Source organism: Crocuta crocuta, unplaced genomic scaffold (assembly GCF_008692635.1).
Source record: "Crocuta crocuta isolate KB4526 unplaced genomic scaffold, BGI_CrCroc_1.0 scaffold162, whole genome shotgun sequence".
In the NCBI taxonomy this organism is placed as follows: domain Eukaryota; kingdom Metazoa; phylum Chordata; class Mammalia; order Carnivora; family Hyaenidae; genus Crocuta; species Crocuta crocuta.
In genome coordinates, this window is record NW_027529433.1 from 7,607,493 (window position 1) to 7,634,640 (window position 27,148).

Sequence of the window (27,148 nt, forward strand, 5' to 3'; positions counted from 1 at the left end):
TTATTCTTCAGATTACTTTAAGATTTTAATTAGTTCAAGGAAAATATTTCCTGCAGTAAGCTAATTTTAATCAGTAACCACATGGGGAAGTGGTTTGTTTATTTTATTTATTTGTTTGTTTATTTATTATTATTTGTTTGTTTATTTTAACTACATCTTTTTAGCTTTATGGAGGTATAATTGACAAAAATTATACCTATGTTGACAAGTTGTACACTTGATGTTTTGATATACACTGTGAAGCAATCAGTACATGATTTATTCTTTAGGTGGTGATGGTATTTCTACTTGCTTTTTCTTATTTTGGGACATAAAACATTACATATATTTCTCTTACACTTTTGTATGTTTTATTTATTGATCTTTATTTGTGTCTTAACCTTGTCTAGTTGAACTAGAGGCTTCTTGGAAGACCGGATTTTTTTCTAGTCATTCGTTACAGTTTACCCTTTTTGTGTTCTGTCAATAGACCTTAAAGTCTCTGTGTCTACTATGTTCTAGGGTTTCAGTGTGTGATGAAGAATGGGTAGTAGTTGATATAATAAAGTAGATGCTGTGGCAAACACTGGATGTACAAAAATACAATTCTTCTAAGCATGGGAGAAGTAGATGGTCCATTATTGGAAATAAATAAATGAATAACTACAGGATTATAATTGACTTAATAGAGTATATAGCAAATGATTGAGGGTGCATGGCAGAGTATGGCTAACTCTGCCCAAGGAATGGAATAGGTAAAGTAGTAACCAAGCTGACTTGGAAAGGGTAGGGGGGAGTTGTGTGACAAAGTTTAGAGCATTCCAAAGGCTAGCTTGCAGAAAAAGAGAGGTGTGAAAGGAAATGGCATATTTGGTATGTAAGAGGTATTTGGGTTTGAAGAGGCTGAGAGTTTGTTTTCTAGGCAGCGATAAACCTTTGAAGTTTTTTTGTTTGTTTTTGTTTTTAAAACAAAAGAGTAGTGAAATTTGTGCTTTGGAAGCATTTCTGTCATCAGGTTGGAGGGAATCACAGAGCATGTGTTCAGAAGGAGGGATACCAGGGATGAGGCTATTAGAATTGTTCACATTAAAGATGATAAAAGCATGAACTAAAACTTTGGTAATACAATGGGGGATGGTTTTGAGAGATTTGTCAGAATTGACAGGCTTTGTGGTTCACTGAATAAGGGTTAGAAAGTCATTACCACCTCACAGGTTTTTGACTAGAATGGTTGACTGAGTCGTTATTGCCATTAACCAAGATAGAGAATAATATTGGGAAAAGATAAGAGTTCAGTTTGGGACAGGGTGGTTGTGAAATTGGATGGAGCATCTGTATTTCACTGAAAGAGAGTTTTGGAAATCAGGGAAGAGTTGGGGAGATTAAATTGTATGTTTGGATTCATCAGCAAATAGATGTTGAAGTAAAGGTAGTAAAGTTATACAGGAAGAGCATGTGGATAGAGAAGAGAAAGTAGTCGAGGACACAGCACTAGGAAACTCGAGTGTGTCACACTGTAACCTATTAGATGGCTTGGTAAGTGCTCAGCCTCATGATAACCTGAGGATATAATTTAGCCTTTTAATTTCTTAAGTAAGTACCCTTAATTGATGAATAGTGAGTACAAAAAGTACGACTTGAAAAATGTTTCAAAAGGTTTTCTTTGACACTAAATGAAATAGATTCATAGGGAGAAAAAATGATATAAAGGTTTTGCCTTTAATATGTATCTCTGTTTTAGATTGACTCTCTAAAAGATGCCTTTGCAAGTACTTCTGAAGGTAAGAAATTTAGCAGATCTTCCAGTATGTGAGACACTAGAATTTAGGGGCGGGGGATGTCCCTTAGTGTAAATGAAGACTTACCTAAGATCTAGACCTGAGTTCGTTTTGTTTTGTTTTGTTTTTGTTTTTTATTGTCAAGTTAGCCAACATACAGTGTAGTCTTGGCTTCAGGAGTAGATTCCCATGATTCATCACTTACATAAAATACCCAGTGATCATCCCAACAAGTGCCGTCCTCAGTGGCCATTATGCATTTTCCCCACTCCCCCCAATGCTTTACCCTATCAACCCTTAATTTGTTCTCTGTATTTAAGAGTCTCTTATGGTTTGCATCCCTCTCTGTTTGTATCTTATTTTTCCTTCTCTTCCCCTATGGTCATCTGTAAAATAGAGAGCTGAGTTCTAATGCCACCACTACCACTTGTTTTGCTGGGTGAACTAAGCAAGCTATCACACCTCTCTTTTTTTCTTTTCCTTACCAGTAATACAGGAAGAGTGATGTCTACCTTGTGTATTTCCCAAGATTATTGGGAGAGAATATACATGAAAATGCAGAATACATTGTATAGCCCAGAGCAGTATGGAAATGTGAGGCATGAATAGTGCAAAGTTATTTCATAATTTAGAAAAAGATATTGCCATTGTTTCTTAGCCTGATATAAATGAGAGAAAGAAATGTGTAATGGGGGGGAATATATGTAAGCTAGCATAGTTCTTGAATTTCTGTGTAGTGTAACAGGTAACCCTTTGAAGACATCATGAATTAATTGTAGTTTTGCTGTTTTTTCTCAGGTCATGATAAAACACCAGTTTCCACTCGTACTCGGAGTAGTCATCTAAAGCGGCCAAAGATTGGAAAGCGGTTTCAGGATTCTGAATTTACTAGTTCACAAGGAGAAGATGAAAAGACTCCCCAGACTTCACCTACAGCTTCCATAAACAAGTATTGTTTATTATACTCTCATTATTTCGTTACTCTTAATTTTCATATTATTAGTATTTAGTACTTAAGGTGGTGGCTGTTTTTACATTGTTTATGTACAGATAGCCTTGGTGTAAGAGTCTGTATTTGAATTCTTCTGCAGGATTACTGATTACAGTTACCAGTGGTGTCACTTTGACATGTTACGGTGATGAGTTGATAGTAAGAGAATAAAATAAGCCCATAGTTTAATCTCTCGTGTGAAAATCCAAGGGAGTTTTCTAGTGATTATATTATCCCAAATGAGTCATTATCATCAACTTTGATAGTAGCTGTAGTTTTTTTGTTTTTGTTTTTGTTTTTGTTTGTTGTTTTTTTAGAGTAGGCTCCATACCCAGTGTGGAGTCCAGCACGGGGTTTGAACTCATAATTCTGAGATCAAGAGGTGGATGCTTAACCAGCTGAGCCATCCAGGTGCCCCAGTAGCTGTAGTTTTAATAATGCTGAGATTTAGTCAGTTTTTTAAAAATCTTAGGTTTTATTTTATAAGTAATTTATTTGACTGGGTTATTGGATATAAAACAAGTTAGCGATAACTGTTAGTGGGTTCAGTCAACCCCTCTAGGAACTAATTAGCCAGCTGAATCAACAGAACCCTCTGGTCAAAACTTTATCTTCAAAGAAAGCAAGATTTCAAATTTTTAGTAAAACTAGACTTTTGTCTTAATAGTCCTAGCTGCTGTTCCTGAGTTAACCAGTCATAGTTTGGCCTTTTCATCTGTGAAATTATTTCACTCAAGTAGAAAATTCTGTAGGTATGCTGATTTCATTACGTAAATAATTTTAAATTTGGATAATTGAGAATTTGTAAATGTTTTATTTTGGTGAAAAATTCATGTTAAAGGCAAATATAAATATTTGAATCAAGTAATTTGTGAAAAGGTAAGAGGTTAGATAATTACGGTTTTCTTACTGAGCAACATTTTGATGTAATACTCTTTTTAGAAGGGAATGTAACAGTGGATTTTAAATTGAACATCTCAGAATTATTGTGGAATTTTTTTTTAATATGCTAGTCAGTTTTACTGATTTTATTTTTAAAATTTTTGAAATTTTATTTTTATATGTTTTTGAAAGAGAGAGACAGAGGGGCGCCTGGGTGGCTTAGTCGGTTAAGCGTCCGACTTTCGCTTGGGTCATGATCTCGCGGTTCGTGGGTTCGAGCCCCGCGTCGGGCTCTGTGCTGACTGCTGGCTCAGAGCCTGGAGCCTGTTTCAGTCTGTGACTCCCTCTCTCTCTGACCGTCCCCTGCTCACGCTGTCTCTCTCTCTCTCTCTCTCCCCTAGAAATAAATAAAAAACATTAAATAAAAAAAAAATTTAAAGAGAGAGACAGAGCATGAGCAGGGGAGGGGTTGAGAGAGATTGGGAGACAACAGAATCCGAAACAGGCTCCAGACTCTGAGCAGTAAGCACAGAGCCTGATGCGGGGCTCAAACTCCGGAACGCGAGATCATGACCGAGGCCGATGTCAGACACTTAACCAACTGAGCCAGCCAGGTGCCTCAATTTGCTGATTTTAAAGATACTGCAATTTTTATACACTTCAGTGATTTTTCCACATTTTGCAGCTGTTTGGCTTTGCAGCACAGCAGTGTGTACACTATCCTGGACAAAATTACCAGCAAGACTGGAATGATGTATTAATAGAAGGCACCGTCATGCATATTACATTACCAGAGAAAAGAAACACAGTAGAGACTGTTTTCACTGTACGCAGCTTAAGGAAAGGGAAAAGGGGAGTAGGCGTGTGTTGAGCAGCCAACCATTTCTATACTGGAGAGGGGCACGTAGAAAATCTTAGATGTGGGGCTACTAAATCTGGCCTAATATCAAGACCATAGCATTTAGAGTTCTGATTTTTGTTAGTTTGTAACTAAATGATTCCCTCCTGGAATATACTTGTATTCTTGTTAAGGGTTATAGGTACACACGCTGGTCACAGCAAGTAGATAAAATGCCCTCATCATTTCACAGATTATTCTCTACTGGAAAAGGAGTGAAAGATTTTTGTCCCCTGTTGCCTTCTGTTGCAGAGGTCCATGTTAATGAATTCAGAGTACCCATTAGTGCATTTTGATGAGCGCGTGACAAGTTTCTGTTGGGTTGTATTTTTGCGGGGAGCCAAGAGAAAAGGCAAGATTCTCCAGTTGGAGAAATTGCACTTTTTGTGTTTCCAACATTAATCGGCAGAGACCGTAACACCTAAAATGTTAGGATTTTTTTTTGACTCAAAGGACTTGAATTCAGTTGGGCATGTCCTTTGAAGTTCATTTTGTTATAAATAGTTTAAGATGTGGTCATTTGTCAGTCCTTAATTCTCCAAGTCTAGTTTTATAAATTAACCATGTGAATTCTGTTGTGAAATTGGGGAAATAATATCCACCTCAATTTAACTGATAACCAAAAGATGCTTTTCACATAAAAAAGTGATCAAAAAGGCTGTGTCACATTCCAAAGCCCNCCCCCCCCCCATGAACAAGAATGCAAACATGCTGAATAATGTACCACTGCCAAGACTGCCAGCAGTGAAGCTTCAGTGACACTGTCCTGTGACGCGGCCTTCCATTTGCCCGGTTCCTCTTCCAGAGCCAAATTTCTGTGGCATGCCACCTCCCGGAGGAGGTCCTCTTCCATCCCGGTCATGCATCATTCCTCTGCCCAATATTCCACGTGGACCACCAGGACCTTGATCATTGCACCTAATATCCCTGCGATCATCACCACCACCTCTGGTTTCTCGCTCTCTTGCAGCTCTTCTTTTTTTCTCTTCCACAGTTAAACGTACTTCCCCTCAAAATATGATTGGTTTTGCAACCAAGATTCTCTTACCTGGTTCAGAGTTCTCAAAATCTTCAAAACCAAAGTTTGGAAGCTTTCCCCCAGCATCCTTGGTATTGACACGAAGTTCCACAGTGTTTCCAATGAACTTGCAGTTCATTTTCATCAGTATCATGTGGGAAGTTAAAACAAAAGTTGGTGACTGTCTGGATAGCAAATTATTCTATGGTTGTCAGATTCCTTCTGTTCAATAGCTCCTCTGCCTGGTCTTGGTCCTCTCGGAGGGAAACCAGGTTGTTTTCTAGGGTGTCGTTCATGCACTGGAGGTGGCTGAGACTGAACTTCTTGTTTAGCTTCAACTTGAGGCTGTGGTGACCATTCCTGTGGCAGAGGAACAGGTTCAGCAAGGAGGAGGAGAAGTGGACTTCTCCTCTAATTCTTCTAAGTTCTTCCCCTCCACTTGTGGCCTTACTTCTTCATTCTTTGTTTCAGATACTCGCTCAGGTTCAGGTTCATGAGAGGACTCCTCCAGAGGCTCCACTATGCCATTAGCCACAGACTGAGCTTCACAGTAACTGCTATCAGCATTTTCTTGCCCAGGTTCTGGGGATGATTGCTTTTCTTCTTGTTCTTCTACCTCATCTTCTGATTCCTCTTTGAGTTCTGGTTCAGAATCGCCAAATACTTCATCTTCATAACGAAACATATCATTGTGAACATAAACTTATTTGGAACAGATTCTTCAGGGGCCAGAACAAAGCTCTGTATAAACTTCCTGTCTGACTGTCCACTGTTATTAGATAGCGAACCCGTGACCTGGACAACTGCTCCTTCTCAAGGTTGCGTGAGCATCCACATGATGAATTTTAGTATGGCATTCACTGAAGGTCAGAGATAATACTTGTGGTATGTATCATTTTGGCCATGAGCAGCCTCCGGGGCTTTCTACTAGTATCTACTCCACCACGAACATAGGAAGTATTCCTTCCATACAACCTGTATAAATATTCTGGAGCTTTATTCAGCAAAGTATAATATTACCTCATAAACTCCCATCCTCTAAGCAGCAGACTGGGCTTCTCCATAACCATTTCTTTGCTGCACAGTGTCAAATACTCAAGAGTCGCCGAGGACCAACTGCAGTGGATTCTTCTCACTCGCTGCCCCCTCCCTTCTACAAACCTGAAGCCTCAGAAGCCCGAGAGCCGCAAGCTCATTTCCCTTACAACCACCTCTTCCTGGGCCGAATTTTTTTTTCTTAAATACAGTAGTAATAGTTGGACGAAATGTTTGAATGCTTACTCACCCAGTATGAAGAATAAAACTTCATCTTTGTCCTTGAAGAACTGACCACCTAGTGGTTTCTAATACAGGTAGCTGTACGTATGACACAAGAACAGTATAAGGTGATTTGTGATGGTACAAGAATGGAATTACAAAATGGTGTAGATGCAGAGGAGAGATTTGATTGAACTAATTGAGGGGATGGAGAGAAGAAGCATTTAGGTTACATGATTGAGGAGATGGTGAAGTTACTACTCAAACTGGAGAGAGAGGACAAGATTGTAAGAAGGGAAGATTGCCTTTGGACTGTAAGATTGGAAGTTGTTGACCGAACAACATTTAGTCGATTCTTTAAAGTGTTACTTTATTAACAGACTCCTGAACGTTTATATTCATCCTTAAGAAAACAAGTAAGAATGCTTGTCTTTTCTAGATTGGAGTCTGCTGTACGTACATCAGAGAGCTCAGAAGAATTCCTGGAAGAAGCACCCGAACAAAGTGTGATTGAATTTGAGGACGAAAACAGTGATAAGGATGCTGGGCCTGCACCAGAAACCCAGGCACATCCGGAAAAGCAAGATGGCGAAAAGGTATGCAGTCCTGCTTTTTAGCCTAAGTGAATGAAAGTAAACTAAATTTTAACTTTGTTAATCCTGTATTGTTAGAAAAATAAGATGATACATTTTAGAGTGGGAGTAGAGATTGTATTCAGTGCTACAAAGCATCTGTCTATACTAAACAAGGTCAAGTTGGGCAGAGGATAAAGCTACAAATATCATTTTATATTTCAACATGAATTTTTAAAAGTTTGACTTACACCAAAGATAAAATAGAGGATGTTTAGGTCATAAGATCCCTCAGTACCTTTATAATGTAAATTAATTTGAGAAATTAAACATACTTAAGAAGTGACACAAATCATAGGACTGTAAGGTCTACCTTGTAGAACCAAGTCAGGATGCCTTAAGGTTAACAGGCCCTCAGCTGCACCTATATTTTGGCTCTATGAGGGTAAGATTCATTGTCCGCCCCCCCGCTTATATGTATATTTATATATTTTGACTATAATTTATTACATATTCCTGGAAACATACTAAATTCATAATTTTAAACACTAGAAAACTTTATCTGGCCTAATTTCTACAGCTCCTCAAGTATTGATCCTTATCTTTTTAATTCTTCCCTATCCACTTCCCTGTTCTCCTTTTTTTTCTTTTTTTTTTAAAGTTTTAATTTATTTTGAGACAGAGACAGTGTGAGTGGGGGAGGGGCAGAGAGAGAGGGAGACAGAGAATCCCAAGCAGGCTCCAGGCTCCAAGCTGTTAGCATAGAGCCTGACATGGGGCTCAAACCCACAAAACCGAGAGATCATGACCAGAGCCAAAACCAAGAGTTGGACACTTAACCCACTGAGCCATGTAGGCGCCCCCTTTCCTTTTTCTTCAGCATTTCCAATCTTTGGCTCTCTAGAGATTCCTTATTTCTAATTTCATGCACGCTTAAGTTTCTTTAGAAATCTTTTACCCTTTGGCCCAGTCCAGCCAGCACCCCAACAAGTGAAACCGTGTTACCAATTTTAATTTTAAAATGTTTATTTTTGAGAGAGAGTGTGTGAGCAGGGGAGACGCAGAGAGAGGAGACACAGAATCTGAAGCAGGTTCCAGGCTCTGAGCTGTCAGCACAGAGCCCAATGCAGAGGTTGAACCCACAAACTGCGAGATCATGACCTGAGCCAAAGTTGGACACTCAACTGACTGAGCCACCCAGGCACCGCTACCAATTTTATTTTCTTAATTTACTTCACTGTAGCTCCTGCCTCCTCTATTTCTTGAAACTATATTTTTATTTTTATTTTATTTATTTATTTATTTATTTATTTATTTATTTATTTATTTATTTATTTATTTATNTATTTTTTAAAAGAAGTTTGTTTTGAGAGAGAGACTGAGTGGGGGAGGGATAGAGAGGAAATCCCACGTAGGTTCTGTGTGGTCAGCACAGAGACCAGTACAGGGCTCGAACCCACGAATTGTAAGATTATGATCTGAGCTGAAATCAGTAGTCCGATGCTTAACAAACTGAGTCACCCACATGCCCCAGTGAAACTGTTTTTTTTAAATGGCATTTTTTTCTTGTGTTGTAGGATTTTTGGACAGTAAAGCACAAATTTTAAAAAAGGGGATCTATGAACATTCAGTGTTTATGGGAATATATATTTGTGAAACTGTTCTCTTTTAAAAACTTAAGATTAGGGGCACCTGGGTAGCTCAGTTGGTTGAGCGTCCAAATCTTGATTTCTGCTCAGGTCATAATCCCAGGATTGTGGAATCAGGTGCCATGTTGGGTTCGTACTGAGCTTGGAGCCTGCTTAGGATGCTCCCTCCCTCTTTCTCTCTCTCCCTCTCTCCCTCTCTTCCCGACCCCCCTGTGCTTCTCTACTCATGCTCACTCTCGCTGTCTCTTAAAAAGAATCCTTAAGATTATACTGTACGTAGTTCATGTAACCAATTTCATTTGTCCAGCAATACAGTGAGTACATTACATACTCTTGTAGGTCAGCAGTGACACTTAGTGGCTTTGCTTATCTAGATTGATTACTGTGACTTTTGCAATATTCTCTAGTCCTGTGTAACTTAGGCCTTACAACACTACTGTATTTTGGTTTCGTGATAGGATTTTCCTATCTCTGAAGTTTTGTTTTGGTTTATTTATTACTTGGCTCTTCTTTTTCCTTCCTTTCCACCTGGAAGTCTCAGTTCTTGACTTTCTGCCCTTTGGTTCATGTTCTCTCCTTTGAAAATGCATCCAATCCAGTAGTTGAATTCTTAATCTCTGTGGGGATGACTAGTAACTCTAGACTTTGAATGTTGATTCAGACTGTAATGCTTCATTATTGTTTGTCTTCTGAATATTTTTATGTAGACAGATGTCTTTTATCTTCTTAAATTCAGCACAATCTTTATTCTTATTATTTCTGTATTGGGTCTTTTTTCCTGTATTTTTTGGGGGCGCCTGGGTGGCTAAGTCGGTTAAGTGTCCGACTTCAGCTTAGGTCATGATCTCACTGTTCTTTTGAGTTCAAGCCCCACATCGGCTTTTGAGTTCACGCCCCACATCCGGCTCTGTGCTGACAGCCCTGCTTTGGATCTTGTGTGTGTGTGTCTCTCTCTCTCTCTTCCCCTTTCCCACTTGCATTGTCTCTCTCTCTCAAAAATAAATAATAAACATAAAAATTTTTTTTCCTGTATTTTAAAAAAAATCTTCCATTCTATTCCCAAACCTAAAACTTGAAGGACAGGTTTCTCTCTTCTGTTACTTCTCACTTTTAGTTAATTATCAACGTTCTGGGGTTTTTTAGCATTTGTTATGTTTTTCTCATTTTCTTCCTTTCAACATTTTTTCCTATCCTAGTTGATTATTTTATGAACTTTATTATAATTACCTTCTGTATGCAGTTTATTTTCTATATACTGTCTGGGCAGATAAAGTTTTTTAAGTCCCTCTTTTCAATATTCCTATGACTGTAGGGACCCTACGTAATCCAGACAGATCCATTTCTGAACACTTGAGTGCATCACTTTCCTGACTTTTAAAATGGTAATCAAATGCCCTCTATTAGAATGTCCCTAAGATTCATTAGAACTGTTAAACATTAAATAGAAGTATTTTGTGTTGATAAACATTGGAAGAAGAATTTCAGAATTGTAGAGTTTGTGTTCTCAGCTGACTGATATTTCCATATTTAATGTGATGTAAGGAGCAGGATTGTTCAAAAAGTGACCCAGAGTTGACTGGAAAATTAACTCCGATTGAGGGCTTTTATCTTCCAGCAAGAAGCTGTATCCAGGCTGAGCTTCGTACAGGACTGGTAGTGCTTCGTCCCCTTGGTGTAGGCTTAAACCGTAACTTCCCACAGGCCCCAAAGACGTCAAGTGCTGACCAAGTACTGTGTGTAGAGCTGGCATCAACTCTGGTCTCTGTCTGGTGCCTTTTTACTGAAAAGGTTCCACTCATGCTGGCTCTGTAAGAAGGAGGAACAAGAAGGGGACGGTTTCTTCACTGCATCTCAGACCTGCCCTGTGTCTGCAGAGCAACCTGGTCGGTCTGCTGTCACCATGACAACAGGGGAGTTGGGGTTCCTTGTGCTTTCTTTTACTGACCCTGCCTGAGATGTTTCCTTTTTTTCCTCCCTAACTCATGTCCTGTGCTACAGTTAAGACTTTATCTTGAGTCCTGGTGCATGACAGGTGGAGACTGGCAGTGGACCCTCCTTGCATGACAAGTAATAAGTTAGCTTAAAATTGTGTCCTGACTTAACTTTTCCCCCTCCAATCGTGTAGGAATCTGAATTAGAGCCTATGAATGGTGAGATAATGGATGATACCCTTAAGGCCTCACTTACAACGGAAGAGGAGGACTCCACTAGTGAAGTTCTAGATGAAGAAATAAAACTGCAGTCTTTTAATTCCAGTGAAGACTCTGCAACTCTTGTTCCACTGGTGGTAGAATCTTCTAAACCCCCTGAGACTGTTGCGCAGGATAAGGTAAGAGGGATATAACTTAATTTTTTATAGTCAAATTGTTCCAGTGTTGGTGACATGGAAGGCATATTGTGGTATATAAATTTTTCTCCACCTTAATGTATATAGTCTTTCAGGAAAATTAATTATATGTTATACTAGGTTAGGTATTTTAAGAAAATGCAATCAGTAATATTCCCTCATTTCTAATCTTGGTAAACTTATTCATACGTGTCTGACTTATGTTAACAAAACGAGTTTATTTTGTTTTATTTTACTTTCATTTTATTTTAAGTTTATTTATTTTGAGAAAATGAGCAGGAAAGGGGGACCGGGAGAGGGAGAAGGAATCACAAGTGGGGCTCAATCTCAGGAACTGAACTGTAAGATCATGACCTGAGCTGAAATCAAGAGTTGGACACTTAACCAACTGAGCCACCTAGGTACCCTCAAATGAGTTTTATTTTGTAGGTTTAGAGAAATGCTTAGAAAACTGGATAAAACATTGCTTAACTTGTTTTAATTGGGGAGACAGGTTAGATGAGTGGGAAAAACTCATGGATGGAATATTTTAAAAGAAATTTCATTTTTACTTTTGAATATTCCAATTTAAGGCCAAAAAACTTTCATATAGCATTATTTCATTAGTGTTTCCCCTAAATACACGAATAAAATGTCCATTGCCCTTACCTTTCATCTACTGAAACCATAGTCAACCTTGGTGGGATGGCAAGTGTCAAGCTCCAGGAGACTCTTGCCTCTGTCTCCAGTAACACAAGACACTAAAACGTTTTAGTTCGTTGATGGTTTTAAAGAATCTTCATAGGGAGTTCAAAGTGTCCCAAGTACTTCTTGAGGCAGGCATCAGATTATCAGGTCAGTTTTGAGAAAGTTGGCTTGTGCTTAGAATATGTACACCTGATTAACGAAAGTGACCGAGTACAGAATTCTTTAAAATGCAGTTCACTGTCACTGAATATTAGTATCTGAGAATAATTTATGTAAGAACTCTACTGTAAAAGTTTGTTCACCAGGTTTTTTATTTTTAGACCTCACATATAACTGACTCAGAAATGTTGCTAGACGAAGGCCCATCTGATGAAAAAGGGCACACTGAAGAGAAACTACCACTAGTTTCCAGAAAGAAAGCACATTTTGGGAGTTCAGACAATGTTGGCACTGTCCCAAATGAAGAACGCTCTGACGGTGGTTTTCCAAACTCTGTGATAGCTGAGTTTTCTGAGGAATCCATCTCTGAAAATTTGTCACCCAATACCACTTCTTCATTGGAAGACCAGGGTGAGGAGGGGGTACCTGAGCCCCAAGAAACGCCTGCGGCTCTTCCTCAGAGTTCTTTGATAGAGGTTGAACTTGAAGATGTGCCATTTGCACAGAACGCGGGACAGAAGAACCAGTCAGAGGAACAGTCTGAAGCATCTTCTGAGCAACTGGATCAGTTCACACAGTCAGCGGAAAAAACTGTGGATAGCAGCTCAGAGGAGATCGAAGTGGAGGTGCCTGTGGTAGACAGGCGGAATTTAAGAAGGAAGGCCAAAGGGCATAAAGGACCTGCTAAGAAGAAAGCGAAGCTGACATGAATTGAGAAGAAATGCAGACGATAAACCCTCTTCTTTGTAACATACTTGTTTTTAAAACATGATAATAAATGGCATGGGGCACAGGGCAAAAATTCTAAAATTTTACTTTGAACTTATTTATGATTTCCCTCCCCCTTAGGACCTAGGATTCACCGTTCTTTTTAATTTTTCAGGCTATTTTGTGTAAATACAATTTTTTATTTTTATTAACCATGTTTCGATTTTGGGAAACCAGATCATACTATATTTTCTTTAGCAATTGGGACACCTGACCATTAGTATTTCAGGAAATACAGACTGAAAGTAGTAGGCTTTCCATTACCTGTAAGGATCACAGAAATCTTTTATACTGTGGATTTTAATAGTAATCTTGGTGAAGGTTCCAGAAGTTTTACCTTAAAAAGTCAAAACGAATCATTTTTTAAAATGTAGGCATGTCTAAACAAAAATGTCAGTAAATGAAAATATACTTCAGCTATAAAGGAGAGCACAAATACAGGAGTTTACGGTAAAGGGTTTATGATGGTGGTATTTTGGCCTCTTAATTCTTAGTTGTGTAGATGCTGTTTCCTCCTTTGACTTGTGTCTGAGGAAGGGTACAAAATCTCTTTCCAACTCCGTCTTTATAACACCTGATATTAATAGTACTGCTAGGGATTGAACTCTGGCCTGTCGGCGCTAATATAATTACATAAAATTTCATTTGAAGCTGGGGACTATACTTTTGTCTCATCCAGTTAACATGCATACTTCAAAAGCATGAGAACCCTTCCTAAGGCTTCTCCTTAACTCTGCCACTGCCATTACACTAGAATTGTATATTATTCTCAGCTTTCATTCACTTCCCTAACTCAGAGTGATTCCTACCAAAAGATCTCCTGCCTGTCTGCCAGCTTAAGCCCTTGACATCCACATCTGGGTAGATTTGGACCATGCCCCCACAATCTTAGATCCAGATGGCAACAATAAATCTGCCTAGGGAGCTATAGTAAAGAGCTTAGATTAAATTGGAGGTTTTGAGTGTTGCTCTGGCCTTGCTTACTCTTAATTTGTTCTTGAGGAGAGGTTACAAGCTAGCCTGTATACATTGTGACTATAGCAAAGGCCTTTGCCTAGGAAAACTTAAAAAAAAATTCTCTTACGTATTATGTGTGCTCAGATTTGCACTTAGTGTGGAGAATGCTTTGAGACCATTTAGATTGTTCTTAAAACCGGCTGGTTTTTACATGAAGGGAAAAAAAAGTTACAACTTTCTGCCATTATTTGAGGTGCTAAGGACTACGTTGAACGCTTATCCCAGTCCAGCGTCAGGTGATGTCATTAAATTTTATTTTGGGATGTTATTTTAGATCTAATAAGCTGAGTTAAATGTTTAAGCAGATAAAACAGCAAAAACCCTGATATTGATGTAAAATTTTGAATCCTTGTATCCCTTACACTTTCCTTAATTATAAGTCAGAGGTAAGCCAGATGACTTCACTCCAAATGAAAATTAAAGCACTTTGGCCATTTGTTTTGTGAACAGATGCTAATTAGTTGAAAAAATAAGTATGACTGGTACTAGTACTAGGGTATCTATCATGTTTATGCCGTTTTATAGATTTTGTGAGAAACTTTACTACCACAATTAGGGAAATTATAGGAAGATTTAGTAAATTCTTAACCTTTCCATTTTTAATTTCATAAAATAGCTTTAAAAACCTAACACTTAGATCTTTCACTTTTTTTACTTGGACTATTCATTATTCTTTTTAGAATACGTTCATTAAAAGGGTGTAGCTTAAGAAATTTGAGCTGACAACTCTTGATAGGTGAATATAGAGTTGTTGAGTTCATAAAGTGTTTAGTTATTTGTATATAAGTGGGGACTAACAGTATAACTGACCTTGTTAAACTTGTTTGGTTTATTCTTAAATAGCATTTTAAGCAATTTGAAAACTTTTTGCTTAGCATATGAGAAAACTTTTATTACATACTATCTCTGACAGAGAATGTTATTTTGGGAGTTTGTAGATGGTAGAGACAGTGAGGTCACATAGAAAAACCTGACTGTCATGTTTAGTAACATGTTCATGTCCAGTAAATGAGTTCTATACTCAGTGAGTATAGACTTTATAACAAAATTTATCCTCAGTAAGGAATCTAAATAAAACTACTCAGATTCTTAGTTTTTGCCAAGGCATTAGAAAACCTGGAGAATTACAGAGGACTGAAATCTGATTTCAGCCAGCCTCATTGTTGTCTAGTCACACCCTCTAGTCCTTTGTGGGCTTTTTTCTGTTTAGTTTTATTTCTGGAAAAGGATTTCACCTCAGTTTGTGTAAATACGTATATATCTCCTTGTGTAATATAAAACATATATATTAGCAAAATTTTAGTTCTGCTTTCAACTTTAAATTCTCAGTTGCTAGACATCACAGAAATATATTTAAGAATTTATTATAAAGCTCCTCTACAACTTTTAAAGGTGAGGATCTATTATGATTTTTTTTATAAAATCAAATAGCATGACAGAATGTCAGTCTTCTACTTAAAACGTCTATATTCATGGTGTTTCCATTCACTGCAGAATTAACATGGCAAGGATAATAATTACTGGTGATTAATGGTTCACTTTTAGCTGACCACCAGAACACTACCTAATATCATTTGACTTTAGAAAAATATCTTGAAGGCTTATGATTCCATCAAACCGAGTCTTGACCTAGTATCTAAATACCTGCTCTTAAGTACTGCTTTACCCTTAGGGATTACCTTCTAAGGTTTGGTCACACCAGCAAACTGATACAGATCTTAATGTAAATAAAGAATTTATACTAGTATTACCCATCTGTGTAATAGCATTTTAGACATTTCTGCCTTGTATGTCCACTAGTAGCTAATCTAGTGTTAGGGTGTTACCCAGTCTTTCATGGGTGTTCTTAGTTACAAATGTTAGGCTTCTGTTGGCATACTTAGTATCAAGCTTTCTTTGTCCAACGTAGTTAATTTGCTTATTATTTTGGGTTTTTAAAGCTAGCAGACCTTAGTTCTGTAGTATTGTGCTTACCTTTAACCTTTTTCCCCCACCTTCCAAAACATAGTCATTCACACATTCCCCATTTCTATTAGTGGCAAATCAATCATTAAGATCTAATTTTAAGAAAAGTTCAGCTTCTGTTATCCTGGAGTAATTGTATCATACTGGATAGTCATTCCCAAGGAGCTAGGCTTTCTTTTCCTAAGTGTGTATGTGTTCTAAAACTTCTATGTTTACAGTACTTAGAAGAGATGTTATGTTATTTAGAATAGCAAGTCTTACTGAGGTACTCATGTTTGTTTTCTTGGTAGTTTTTTGTTTTGTTTTGTTTTTTAATTTTAATAGTAGTATGTTTTGTGATTGTTTCCTGGCCTGTGTTTTGATAACTGAATCTGTTTAGACATTAAATGATTTTGTTAAAGGCACAATTAATCACATTGGTTGTACTTTCAAGACAGAATTTAAAAAATAAACAACTCAAAACCATTAATGTGATTATAGATTAATGTGATTTTACACCTTAAAAGCTCAAAGCTACAAACATAATTCATATCACAAAAGCACTTGACTAAGTTACAAACCTGAAACATGATTTTTTCTATTATTCACGCTAACTGCAAACAAATTTCTCATAAAGAGCATCTGCAGTGTTTTAAAAACTATTTTACCTAGAATTACTTAAATTTTTAACCATTGTAAAAATACGAAAGTATAATAATTTCGGTGTATTTTTTCCCCATAAAGTTTGAGTAGAAAATACAGTTCCAAGTAAGTATAACTATACAAGATTGAGAAGAAAAAATGTTTAAAATACAAAATTAGAAGTGAAAAGATTTTTCTGAACTCTATTTAGTGTGCCTTCTCTCCTGTACTTTAAATACTTTATAAACAATGGTTACCATGGGTTAATGCTACATTTCTTAGGGTTAATGAAGAAAAATGAAGAAATTTCAGGTAAGGTCTCAGAAATGACAGTTTCCTAGCCTAGGCTCTAATTTTAAGTGTGCAGTAACTTTTGTGATAAATATCGTGTTTTCAACTATACTGATTTTTACAGTAACAAAAGAACTACATTGCTGAGTATCCACTTCTTAACCCAGGTATAGACTAAGATACTTATGTAATTGCTTTTAAAAATAAATTTTTAAATCTTTTTTTAAAATTTATTATGAGAGAGAGAGGGAGGCAGATAGGCAGGCAGAGAGAGAGAGAGACACAGGATCTCAGGCAGGCAGGCAGGCAGAGAGAGACACAGGATCCCGGGCAGACTCCACACTGTCAGCACAGAGCCTGATGAAGTGGGCTCAAACTCACTGTGAGATCATGACCTGAGCTGAAACCAAGAGTCTGACACTTAACCGACTAAGTGACCCCATGCTCCCTTAAAACTGCTTTTTAAAAAATTATTCGGATGTATGAACATCTAAATCCCAAACAGACAAAAAAATAAGGAACAATTTGTAAACCTGGTCTCTTTTAATGTTTTCTACAATAGAATAAATAGTTCTCTTGATGGCTGCAGACATGTAAGGCTGTTTGGCGGTATTCGGAAACCACCAGAGTAATGGTGTCTTCCTAACTGGTGAGTAGTCTTCGGTAACTGTAAGGAGTTACTTGTCTGAAACTGCTGTCAAACCAGCAAGACCGCATTTATGCACCCATCGTTTTCAGGATTGTTGGTAACCTGGGCATATTTTCCTAGAAGAAAACAACATGGGGGAAAAGGAGAGATTTAGTTTATAAAAATTAACTTTGCCCAAAATATTTCTAATGGCCACTTTTAAGAAAGAAAATAAATGATAGTAGGATCAATGAGATTTTACAAAGTCACTCAAACAAGTTGTAGAGACAGTTTTTATATACTATTTTTACACATGGTGGTCAGCTCCGTTTTGTTAGTACATTGTATTAACAAGCCTTGTGGATGTGCCTGAGCATTGTTGCTTTTCCACATACTTTTCTTACTAGAAAATGCAGTAACTTTTCATGAAGTTTCAAATTAATCTGTTTTAAAACTGATGTCAGCCAATATGAAGTATGAGTTAATGACTCATCTCAAAACTCAGTCAAGAAGCTAGAGTGTATTCTTCCATTTTGAAGAACATTACAGCTTAAATACCTGGGCACTAAAAGCAGAAAACTAAGAAAATGAGGCATGACACCTTTCTGTTTTTAATTATTATTGAAATAGTGTGGCTATGTGTTTGATGTATGTCTCCCTTCCCTCGCTCCTGGTCAATTTATTGTATTTTCTTTCAATATTTTACTTAGAATTGTAACTTTCCATCTGCTTCCTTAATAATTTCTCTTAAAACAGCCCTGAATCTAAAAATTTAGTACACTTTATATAACTGATAGTGATAATCCAAACTAAAAAGAATCCCATTCAGAACTACTTTGTCTACAAAAAGTATTCTTCATAAAGGTTTCGGTCTGATTCACATTATTTTAACTTACCCAGCTCTTCTGCATTAAAATTTGCTATATATTTTCTACCAACCTGACCATTTCGATTTTAGGGTTGTAATAGCAGCCCCACAGTGATAAGTTTACTTACCCCAAATAACCTTGCCTCCTTGTGTCACAAGGCCCAACTCACTCACGTTCACCTCAATGACAGTACCTTTGGTAATAACACCCAAAGATGTATATAGTGGGGACGAGGGATTCTTTTTTACACCAAGTATTGGCAGGCAAAAGGTGGCTTTCAATTCAGGATGTGTTACGTGGGCCTTTTTGAAACGTAAGCCCTAGTAAGTCAAACAGAAAAACATTAAGAGTCTAAAATGTTAACAATGATGAGCAATCATCTGTTTTGCTTTTCCAGCGGTCTTCCCGAACGAAAGACCCCATGGATTCAAAATGTCAAATCTTAAGGCATCAAATTAAATATTTATAAATTCTAAGACTACAAACCTGATAAATACATGGGAGGAAAAACACGTGCTCCTGAAGTTTGTGCCATGGAGCTTTACCTAGCATCATACTCCCATTTTCCTCTGTAGTTATCTACACTTACTGAGGACTTGTTACATTCCAGGCACTATGCTGAAGTGTACAAATAGCTCATTTAAGCATTATAATGTTACAACTCCCCCCATTTTTTAATTAAATAAGGATTGGCAGGTGAAATGACTTGTTCCTAAGTTAAATGGCATGTTGACAGAATTAAACTTGAGTATCCTAATTCGAAGTCTGTATATAACTTAAACTGTTTCACATGATGAAAAAGGGGGCTGGACTGTCAGCTTTTCGTTGATGGTAATACTGGTCTAAGACTGGAGAACCCCAGACATCGTCACTTGGTCACCTAGATATGGCCTTTTGGGGTGAAGTGCTAGAGAAGCCACAATACTCTGTAGTCTTTTAAATTTGCTTTTTGCACGTATGGGGGTAAGAGATAATGATACTACATCAAGTTCTTATTAATGGACTCATTAATGAAGCTTGTAATACACTCACACAGTTGAGAATGCCCTCTGACTAATGCACAAGAGACTTATCTGTCAAGCTACAGAAAGCCTAGAACAACATGACTAGTATATTCTCTCCCTACAGAAATGATCAAGTTATTAAAAGATTATGAATATGAAATCAAAACGAGGCATCCATGATACAATCGAGGGACGGGTGACGGTTTTTGTAAAGAGATAGTGAACGTTTTAGGTTTTGCAGGCCATACGGTCTCTCCTGCAATGACTCTGAGTCTGCAGGAAAACACAGCCATAGACAGTAAGTAAATGAAAGGGCACAGCTGTGTTCCAACAGAACTTTAAATACAGAAGCAGACTGACCGCATTTTAACCCATTAAAAATTATTCAGGGTGAGAAATAGGGGAACACTGCCAACCTTCTTCTGATTGTTTTTCTAAGCAGGTTAGATATCCAATGAGGAGAATAATTGAGTGTGTTTAAAGGGATTTTGTGAAAATATACAAGTGATCCCTAAAAACAGGTTTGAACTGCATAGGTCCACTTACATAAAGATTTTTTTTCAAGATTTATTTCTCGTAATGATTTTCTTACCTTTTTGTCTCTAGGTTTTGTTGTTTTTCAAATAGGCTTTTCGCCTAGCACAGAGCCCAATATGGGGCTTGAACTCATGACCCCTGAGATCAAGACCTGAAGTGTGATCAAGAGTCAGATGCATAACTGACTGAGCCACCCAGGTGCCCCTTTTTCTCCAGCTTTAAGAATACGATATATGATACAATTAACATACAAAATATGTGTTAATTGACAGTTTACGCCATCATTAAGGCTTCCAGGCAACAGTAGACTATGTAATTTAGTTTCTGGGGAGTCCAAAGTTTATGTGGATTTTCGGCTGTGCAGGTGGTGGGCACCCCTAACCTGAGTTGTTCAAGGGTCAACCATATGTTCAATTACATCTGGGAAAGGGGATGAGACTGGTTTTGACCACTGGTGTTGTCAACTGAAATTACAGTTCCACTTTCATACTGAATTCTTTTTTCAAAGATTACATAAAGCATTAAAGACAATTTCCTTAAGAAGTAGAAATTGCTTCTTGAAAAAAACATTCCTACTCAACTTTCCTAACTTCTCAAAGATGCTAAGAGTCAGGTATAGAGATTACTTGAATGAGTGAAATGACTTCATGTGGAAAATGAAGATTCTAATATGCCATATATTTAAAAATCAGGATCTACTGACACTGTTTATAATCAAAACTACTGATCATTTCCTGTTTCTCATGAAGCTGAAGACCGGATTCTTGACAGTAGAGGAAAAAACCTCTAAGCCATCCCTCTCAATAACTTAAAAATACCAAAAAATAGCCTAAAGAATGTCTTTCAGTCTCTTCATATCAATTTTAGGGATTTCAGAAATTCTACAACACTGCAACCAATATTTAATCCATCCCACTCTTGCAAGGGACTTACCATTGGCCTAATGAATCTTTCATATTTAGGTGGTTTTCGAGTAAAGCCATCTCCAACAAAGCAGACTTTAGTAACCATTCTCTTCCATGCTTTCTTCTTTCTCTTTCCTGTTGGAATAACTTTTAATACTTCTGTTTCTCCCTGGGCACGAACTTTGGGCAAAGGGACTTCCCATTTTCCCTAAAAACAGATCATCATTAAAATTTATGCTAGTATAAGGCAATGAGAAAAATTAAATAGTTGTTCAAAGTAGTGGATTAATTTTTTTTCCTAAACCAACAAGATTTTGGTTCAGCTGTTTCTAGAGGTCTGTACTGTCTCCTCACAAGCCCCAAATTAATTGGAACTAATTAAGTTTCATATTTTATGAACACATTAAAATAGTCTGCTTAAGCTAAAAGTCTGAATGCCTCGTTATGGATGAAAAATGCCACCTGTAATAAATCAATGACTTCTCAAAACAGTTTATGTGCTTACTACTAAATAGTTAATAGTATAAAACTGGAAGACTGTCTCCACCTCTTACTCTAGCTCGGTGTTTTTACCTCAAGTGGACTTTTAGATTACATTGCTAGTAAGTCAAAATCATCACCACATACATTGAACCTCCCTAGAATGCAAATTATTTGAAAAAACTGATGCACTGAAAGGCAGTATAAAGAATCTGACTTAGGGGACACCTGGGTGGCTCCATAGGTCAAATGTCTGACTCCTGGTTTTGGCTTAGGTCATGATCTCACAGTTTGAGAGATCAAGCCCCACATCAGGCTCTGTGCTGACAGTGAGGAGCCATGCTTGGAATTCTCTGTTCCCCTCTCCTGTTGTCTGTCAAAATAAATAAATAAACATTAAAAAAATAAGTAATAGTTTTAAAAAGATTTGACTTACAACACCAAAAAAACCCAGCAGTGTGGTTTTTAAAATCAAATTTGGAGACTGAAAATTCTTTAAATATAGATACCACATACTCTTTTGCTACCTAGATTTCTGTCAATTTATCCACAGGTGTTTAAAAACAGCACTGATACCTTCCCCCCCTTTTTTTTTTTTTTAGCAGAATTTAACCTAATTTGACACAAGTGCAATCCAGTAATATTTTTTAAAATGCTGAATTTTTATTTAAGTCAAATCAGCTTCAGGGTTTTCCACTATTCTACCTTTGAACAAATTTTAGCACAGCAGGGCAGCCAAAACAACAGTTGTATCTTTCTCCACAAGAGCATAACACTAGGAGGTGTCAAATATAAGAAGCTGTTAAAATACTGAATTTGAGATGTACTAACTTTTTAAGCACGTTTTTTACCCTAAGGATGTGTGGCATTCTAATAAATTTTTAAAAAGCTGTTAAACGCTAACATGTTCTGGTGATGAGAAAGTATTTTACTACTTAATACAAACTGAAATTTACAAAGACTTTGATATCTAAATAATGGGAATAGTAGCTGGACTTCATGTTTCCAATTAAACTGAAGGAAAAAAACCCAAGATTAAAAATAAGTAATCCTCTCCTGAACAAAAAAAGAAATACTTCAATTTTTATTACTTACTGCTTTCTCTTTTCGTTTTTGTTTAATCATATTGGAAAGTACTTTAGCTCGGGACTGTCCCTCCCTGTCCAGGAGATATGCAGGTACTGCTCCTTGTGGAGTCTTTTCATCATTCTTTTGCTTCGTGTTTCTCTTTTCATGCATCTTGATACTATCAAGAAGGAAGAAGATTCAAGACTGTCAGTTTTAAAAACTATCACTAAAAAGATGTTAACTCATTACAACAAAGAAATAATCACTTACGTCTTTTTCATTTGTATTTTCTCAGCATGGCGCTGTTTATGGTAGAGCTTAGCTTTCAGACCGATCATCTTTTTTGCTTTCTTTGAACGTTCATGAGCCTCTCGGCCTTCCTTCTTTCTCTTTTTCTCGTGGTAATCCAAACGATAGCCATAGCGCTTCCGGTGTAACTCAATATATTCGTTTTGTGGCTATAACAATGCAAGAAACATTAGTTTTAAAAATTGACAAAATTATGTTAAAAAACGCTATGAGCACCCTATGAGGTATAGAAGGTCTTATGTCATCCAGGTGTTCACTTCCTTAAAAAACTTGTGCTGTTAAGCCTAGTGACATGAGTTAAAAATTTTTTTTTGATCCTGGATGTTATCAGGCATCAGGATTCACATCTGTAATAATCTCAGGGAAAGTTCCTGTTGGAGGCAACTGTCCAAAATCCACTGGACCACAAAAAAGATGACCTGATTCCAGGATCTCTTTTTTTCTGAACATCAGTAATCTGGTTTTTCAATAGTATCATCCGTAGTTTTTATTTAAAAAGTTTGTAAGTTTCACTGAAATACAATTTACATAATGAAATGTGCCCTTTTTAGGCGCAGGTGGACAGTTTTACGTTGTGACAAACTATACAGTTTTGTAACCACCGCAATCAGAGTAAGAGTGTTTCCGTTACCTCAGATAATTCCCTTGTGTTTGTCTGAAGGCAATCCTTTTTTCCACCTCCAATCTGTATGTTATGTATTACTCTAATTCTGCCTTTTGCAGAGCGCAGAAACTTTTACGTTTATAGTATGTTACCTTTTGCATCTAGCTTTTCCCTTAAGGCTTTTGACAATCCCTCATGTTGTTACATTTATCAGTACTTCAATCCTTGTTACTGCCTTGAATTCCATGTACGGATATACTGACCAGCTGGTGGCTATTTGGGTTGTTTGCAGTTTTTAGCGAATTAGCACGTGCACATCTGTGTGGTCATATGCCAAACTGCTTTCAAAACCGGCTGTACTTTTTTGCATTTTATCAGCAACGCATCGGATCCCCTTTTGCTTTTTAAGTGCCCGTTTTATTTTACACGGCCACTTCCCAACATGTGGCCACAGTCCATTTGTATTTTAAGACTGCAAAAATAAAACAATGACGCAGTCAACTCCAGCACAGGGAATAATGCCGAATAACCACCGACCAGGTACTGCGTACCAGGTGCTGTGTTGTCAACTGCTACCACACACACGGTGAGGCAACCACGAGAAAGATACGTGGGGATACCACTCTGCAGAGAAACACTAAACACTCAGGAGGAGGAGGACGGATGTGGCAGTCACATCGGTGCTGTGAGCCCGGCTCTGGTTCCTCAGCAAGAAAACGAGGTGGCAGCGGGATTAGTATCTGTCCACAGTACAGTTATCGCTAGGCTCCGGCACTGACCACACACAACACGTGGCGAAGCGGGGAACTTAAGAGACAGAGACTGAAACCAGTCTTGCTCCAAAGCTTGTGCTTTGGCAAATACCCTACTGTGTGTCCCCCAAACTTTTTTTTTTTTCTTCACTCTACCGAGGCCACCCTTCCCTTCAGCACTACTTCCCTTCCGCCTACCACCCCTCACCTCCCGCCCCAGGGCCCCAGCCCTCCATCAATTCTGAAGCCCTACGATCCGAGCGCCCCAAACTACCTCCTCACCATGGTGACGGCCGCAGGGCAGCCGGGTGCAGCTGCCGGGGCGCGAAGAAGCTCTCAATTTTCGGGTCTCACAGACCCGCGAGCTCACTCCACGCAACCCGCGACGGGAAAGAGACAGTTGCAAAACGACCGACTCCGGAGAAAGCGCGACACATCAGTTCCGAACCGCGGTGTTTGACGCGTAGCTAGAAGGGCGGACGTTGCCGGCAGGCGGCATTTGGGCGGTGCACCGCCGGAAGTGGTGAAGTGCGGCGGCCCGAGGAGGTTGGGAGAAAGCTCTGAGTGCCTTTCTGCAGGTATCGGCGCGCTCGCCGAAGTGGTGTGTCGTGACGGGAGGCCTTTGCGGACTTTGGCGCAGCCTGCACCTGCGGCTCTCAGCACCCAGCGAGAAGAAGCCGGCCTCCGGTGTGCGCCCCACTGCCAGGTGGGTCCCGGACCGCGCCGTGCGACTCCCGCGTCCCAATGACCCTGCTCCACGCTGGGCACCGTGCCCCCTTGTGGCATACAACAGCCAGCCTCAGAGGAGGACGAAAGGGCCCCCCGAAGGCCTTCATCCTCCCCTGAAGTCTCCGTGCTTGGATTTGAGGCAGTTTTCATGGCTGCATCTTCTAATGTCATTTATTTTCTTTAAAACCCTAATTCTAATTGACATTTGTGTGTTTTCAGGCGCAATACATTACGTAATCTCTTTTTCTAGAATACGCTTCCCCCAGGTATTGCTTCGCATACCTACTTGAGTTCTTTGCTTAAATGTCGTTTAAAAATCACTTGCTTAAGTGACTTTGCTTACGGTTCCTTCCCAATTTCTCTGTCTTGCTTAATTCTCTATAGCACGTGTTACCATAGGAGATGCTGTGTGTTTTACTTACTCCTTTTATGGTCTGTATCCATTGAGTAAGATAGAGACAGTATGGCCCAAGGATGTCTTTTGTTAACTAATTTTAATCCCTTTACTTAGAAGACAGTGGTAGACACAACAACAGTAAATTCTTGTTGAATAAATGAAACTTAATCCTCATACTGATCCCCTAGTGTTATAGATGGAAAGACAGGCTCAGAGATTTTAAGTGAAATATCAAAGATCACAGAAGACTTGGGACTCCGGCAAGTCCTCTAAACCAATAGGATCTCTACACCACAAGGGAAGGAAGGGTCCACTTGAAGTTTCTATTATAATTAGAAGTTTATGAAAAGTTTTTAAAGTACTTTTATTGGAGTGTAACATAGAAAAATGCATGCGGTAGATATATGCTTTGGTGAGTTTTCACTCTGAACACACCTTCTAATTCACACCTGAATCAAGAAATTATATTAACCTGCCCTCCTCATCCCTCTTTCCAGTCGCTGCCACTCCCAAGTAGAAGAACTATCCTGACTTGTAGCAGAATGAATGAGTTTTGCCCATTTTATACTTTACATAATTGGAATCATATAGTATGAACTCTTCAGTGTTGGTTTCTTTTGCTTAACATTGTGAAATTTATCCTTATTGTTTCCTGTTGTAGTTCTTTCAGCTTCTGGAAACTTGTAGTAGGTTTAACTTGTGAGATCATCAGTGTTTTTTCATTTATGATTCCCAGAGCCTCTCAAACACTCTTTGCCTTCTGAATCAGGAACAGAAAATAAATGAAGTTTTAAAGGTTCAGTACTTGTCACATTTTGATTTGTGTAAAATAGAGGAGGCAGAGTGGTTGGCTGTGTTGTTTACCATTTGTTCTTCCTGTTAGCTGTGATTGCAGGCAAAAAATGGTTGCTTAAGCAGATTAATGTTAGCAAAACTCTTCAGGAAAATTTATTTCCTTTATACCTGGTAGTAGCCAAAATGGATATCATCACTTCTTTTTAACTACCCAAAGTATATAGTAGAGATCTATTCTTTGCATGTTGTCAGTTAGAAGCGTAAAAATGTATTCATCTGATCTGGATGAAACTTTAGGTAGAATCTCTTCATACAGATGAGATTATAAGTGAGATGTCAGGAGGTTGTGACAACTGCTTTATAAGTTGATTGTGTATGGTTAAAAAGTCAAGCTTATTTACGTTAAAGAAGAACAGGTGGAGTCAGACCTTTGTAAAAAGTCTCGTAAATGAAATATTTACTATTGTGATATGCCGGAGATGGACTGGAATTTTTACAGCTAACATTTTTCTTGAGGTTGGGAATCATGTGTTACTTATTTTCTATATTTCTAATAACCAACTCCTTGTGTTGCTCCAATAAATGTAGACGAACAGGGGAATTGGGAAGTGCTTTCTCAGTCCGGCTGACATAAATTTAGGAGTATCTTTACCTGAGCTTTTTTTTTTCCTTCAGCAAGTAAAAGTTAATTTGGTAAACTTTTTTCTTGAATGGAGTTAAAGGCTAGAGCAGATTTTAAAATTTAGATAAATTTTACATCACTTTAAATCTGTTTTAGAACTTGTGCCAGAAATAAATTTTGTAGTAAAAACGAGTGTTTAGATTGATAGCATGAGATGACCTAGTCAACATAAAGAGAAAAAGCAAAGATGGTAGTAGGGCTTGACATTAATCAATAATAAACATATTGGCTTAATTCATACTTGATATTTTTCTTAAAAAAGACTGGATATGGCACAAATCTGAAATGAAGCTTCTAATTTAGGAGAAATTACTAAGTACAGTAACAAATATCATCTGCAAACACAGACCGTTTTAACTTGATACTATAGGATCCCCTTTCATACTTGCTTCTCGGCAACATCATCTCCAATTTGCTTGCATACTGCTGTGTTTTGTGATTGTTCTTTAGTGGTCCATGATTTCTGTTTTTGTATATTAAGCCTTATAAGCATGATACTCTACTGATTTA

At 38.0% G+C, this 27,148-nt stretch overlaps 3 protein-coding genes and 1 pseudogene across 6 annotated transcripts in view; 2 read left to right on the forward strand and 2 right to left on the reverse strand.

The window, feature by feature from the left end:
• FAM169A (family with sequence similarity 169 member A) overlaps nucleotides 1-16,436 on the forward strand; it is a 71,358-nt gene extending 54,922 nt beyond the window's left edge. For both annotated transcript variants that reach the window (XM_077759936.1, XM_077759937.1), the window contains exons 9-13: nucleotides 1,721-1,760; nucleotides 2,556-2,706; nucleotides 7,243-7,399; nucleotides 11,150-11,353; nucleotides 12,379-16,436. In XM_077759936.1, the coding sequence (XP_077616062.1) occupies nucleotides 1,721-1,760; nucleotides 2,556-2,706; nucleotides 7,243-7,399; nucleotides 11,150-11,353; nucleotides 12,379-12,927 (1,101 nt within the window). In that variant the 3' untranslated portion in view covers nucleotides 12,928-16,436. The remainder of the gene's footprint in view (nucleotides 1-1,720; nucleotides 1,761-2,555; nucleotides 2,707-7,242; nucleotides 7,400-11,149; nucleotides 11,354-12,378) is intronic.
• LOC144228034 (ras GTPase-activating protein-binding protein 2 pseudogene) lies at nucleotides 5,178-6,616 on the reverse strand (annotated as a pseudogene).
• A 967-nt stretch (nucleotides 16,437-17,403) lies between the features above and the next one.
• Nucleotides 17,404-24,440, reverse strand: NSA2 (NSA2 ribosome biogenesis factor). The gene is made up of 6 exons (XM_077759938.1): nucleotides 24,318-24,440; nucleotides 22,641-22,828; nucleotides 22,398-22,548; nucleotides 20,851-21,030; nucleotides 18,504-18,696; nucleotides 17,404-17,644 (listed from the first exon to the last, which is right to left on the reverse strand). Exons 1-6 carry the CDS (start codon nucleotides 24,318-24,320, stop codon nucleotides 17,577-17,579), a joined length of 783 nt encoding a protein of 260 aa, XP_077616064.1. The 5' UTR covers nucleotides 24,321-24,440; the 3' UTR covers nucleotides 17,404-17,576.
• A 135-nt stretch (nucleotides 24,441-24,575) lies between these two features.
• The window catches only part of GFM2 (GTP dependent ribosome recycling factor mitochondrial 2), a 64,342-nt gene continuing 61,769 nt past the window's right edge, over nucleotides 24,576-27,148 (forward strand). For all 3 annotated transcript variants that reach the window (XM_077759940.1, XM_077759941.1, XM_077759939.1), the window contains exon 1: nucleotides 24,576-24,741. The gene's annotated coding sequence lies outside the window, so the exon portion shown is untranslated. The remainder of the gene's footprint in view (nucleotides 24,742-27,148) is intronic.

Bases quoted from the DNA above. Each gene is read 5' to 3' on its own strand.
- NSA2 (XM_077759938.1), bottom strand. The intron at 21,031-22,397 runs GTAAGTAATAAA...ATCTGTTTTTAG, and splicing joins AAAAACGAAAAGAGAAAGCA to GGAAAATGGGAAGTCCCTTT. The intron at 18,697-20,850 runs GTAAGTCCCTTG...TTGACTTACTAG, and splicing joins AAAGATTCATTAGGCCAATG to GGCTTACGTTTCAAAAAGGC.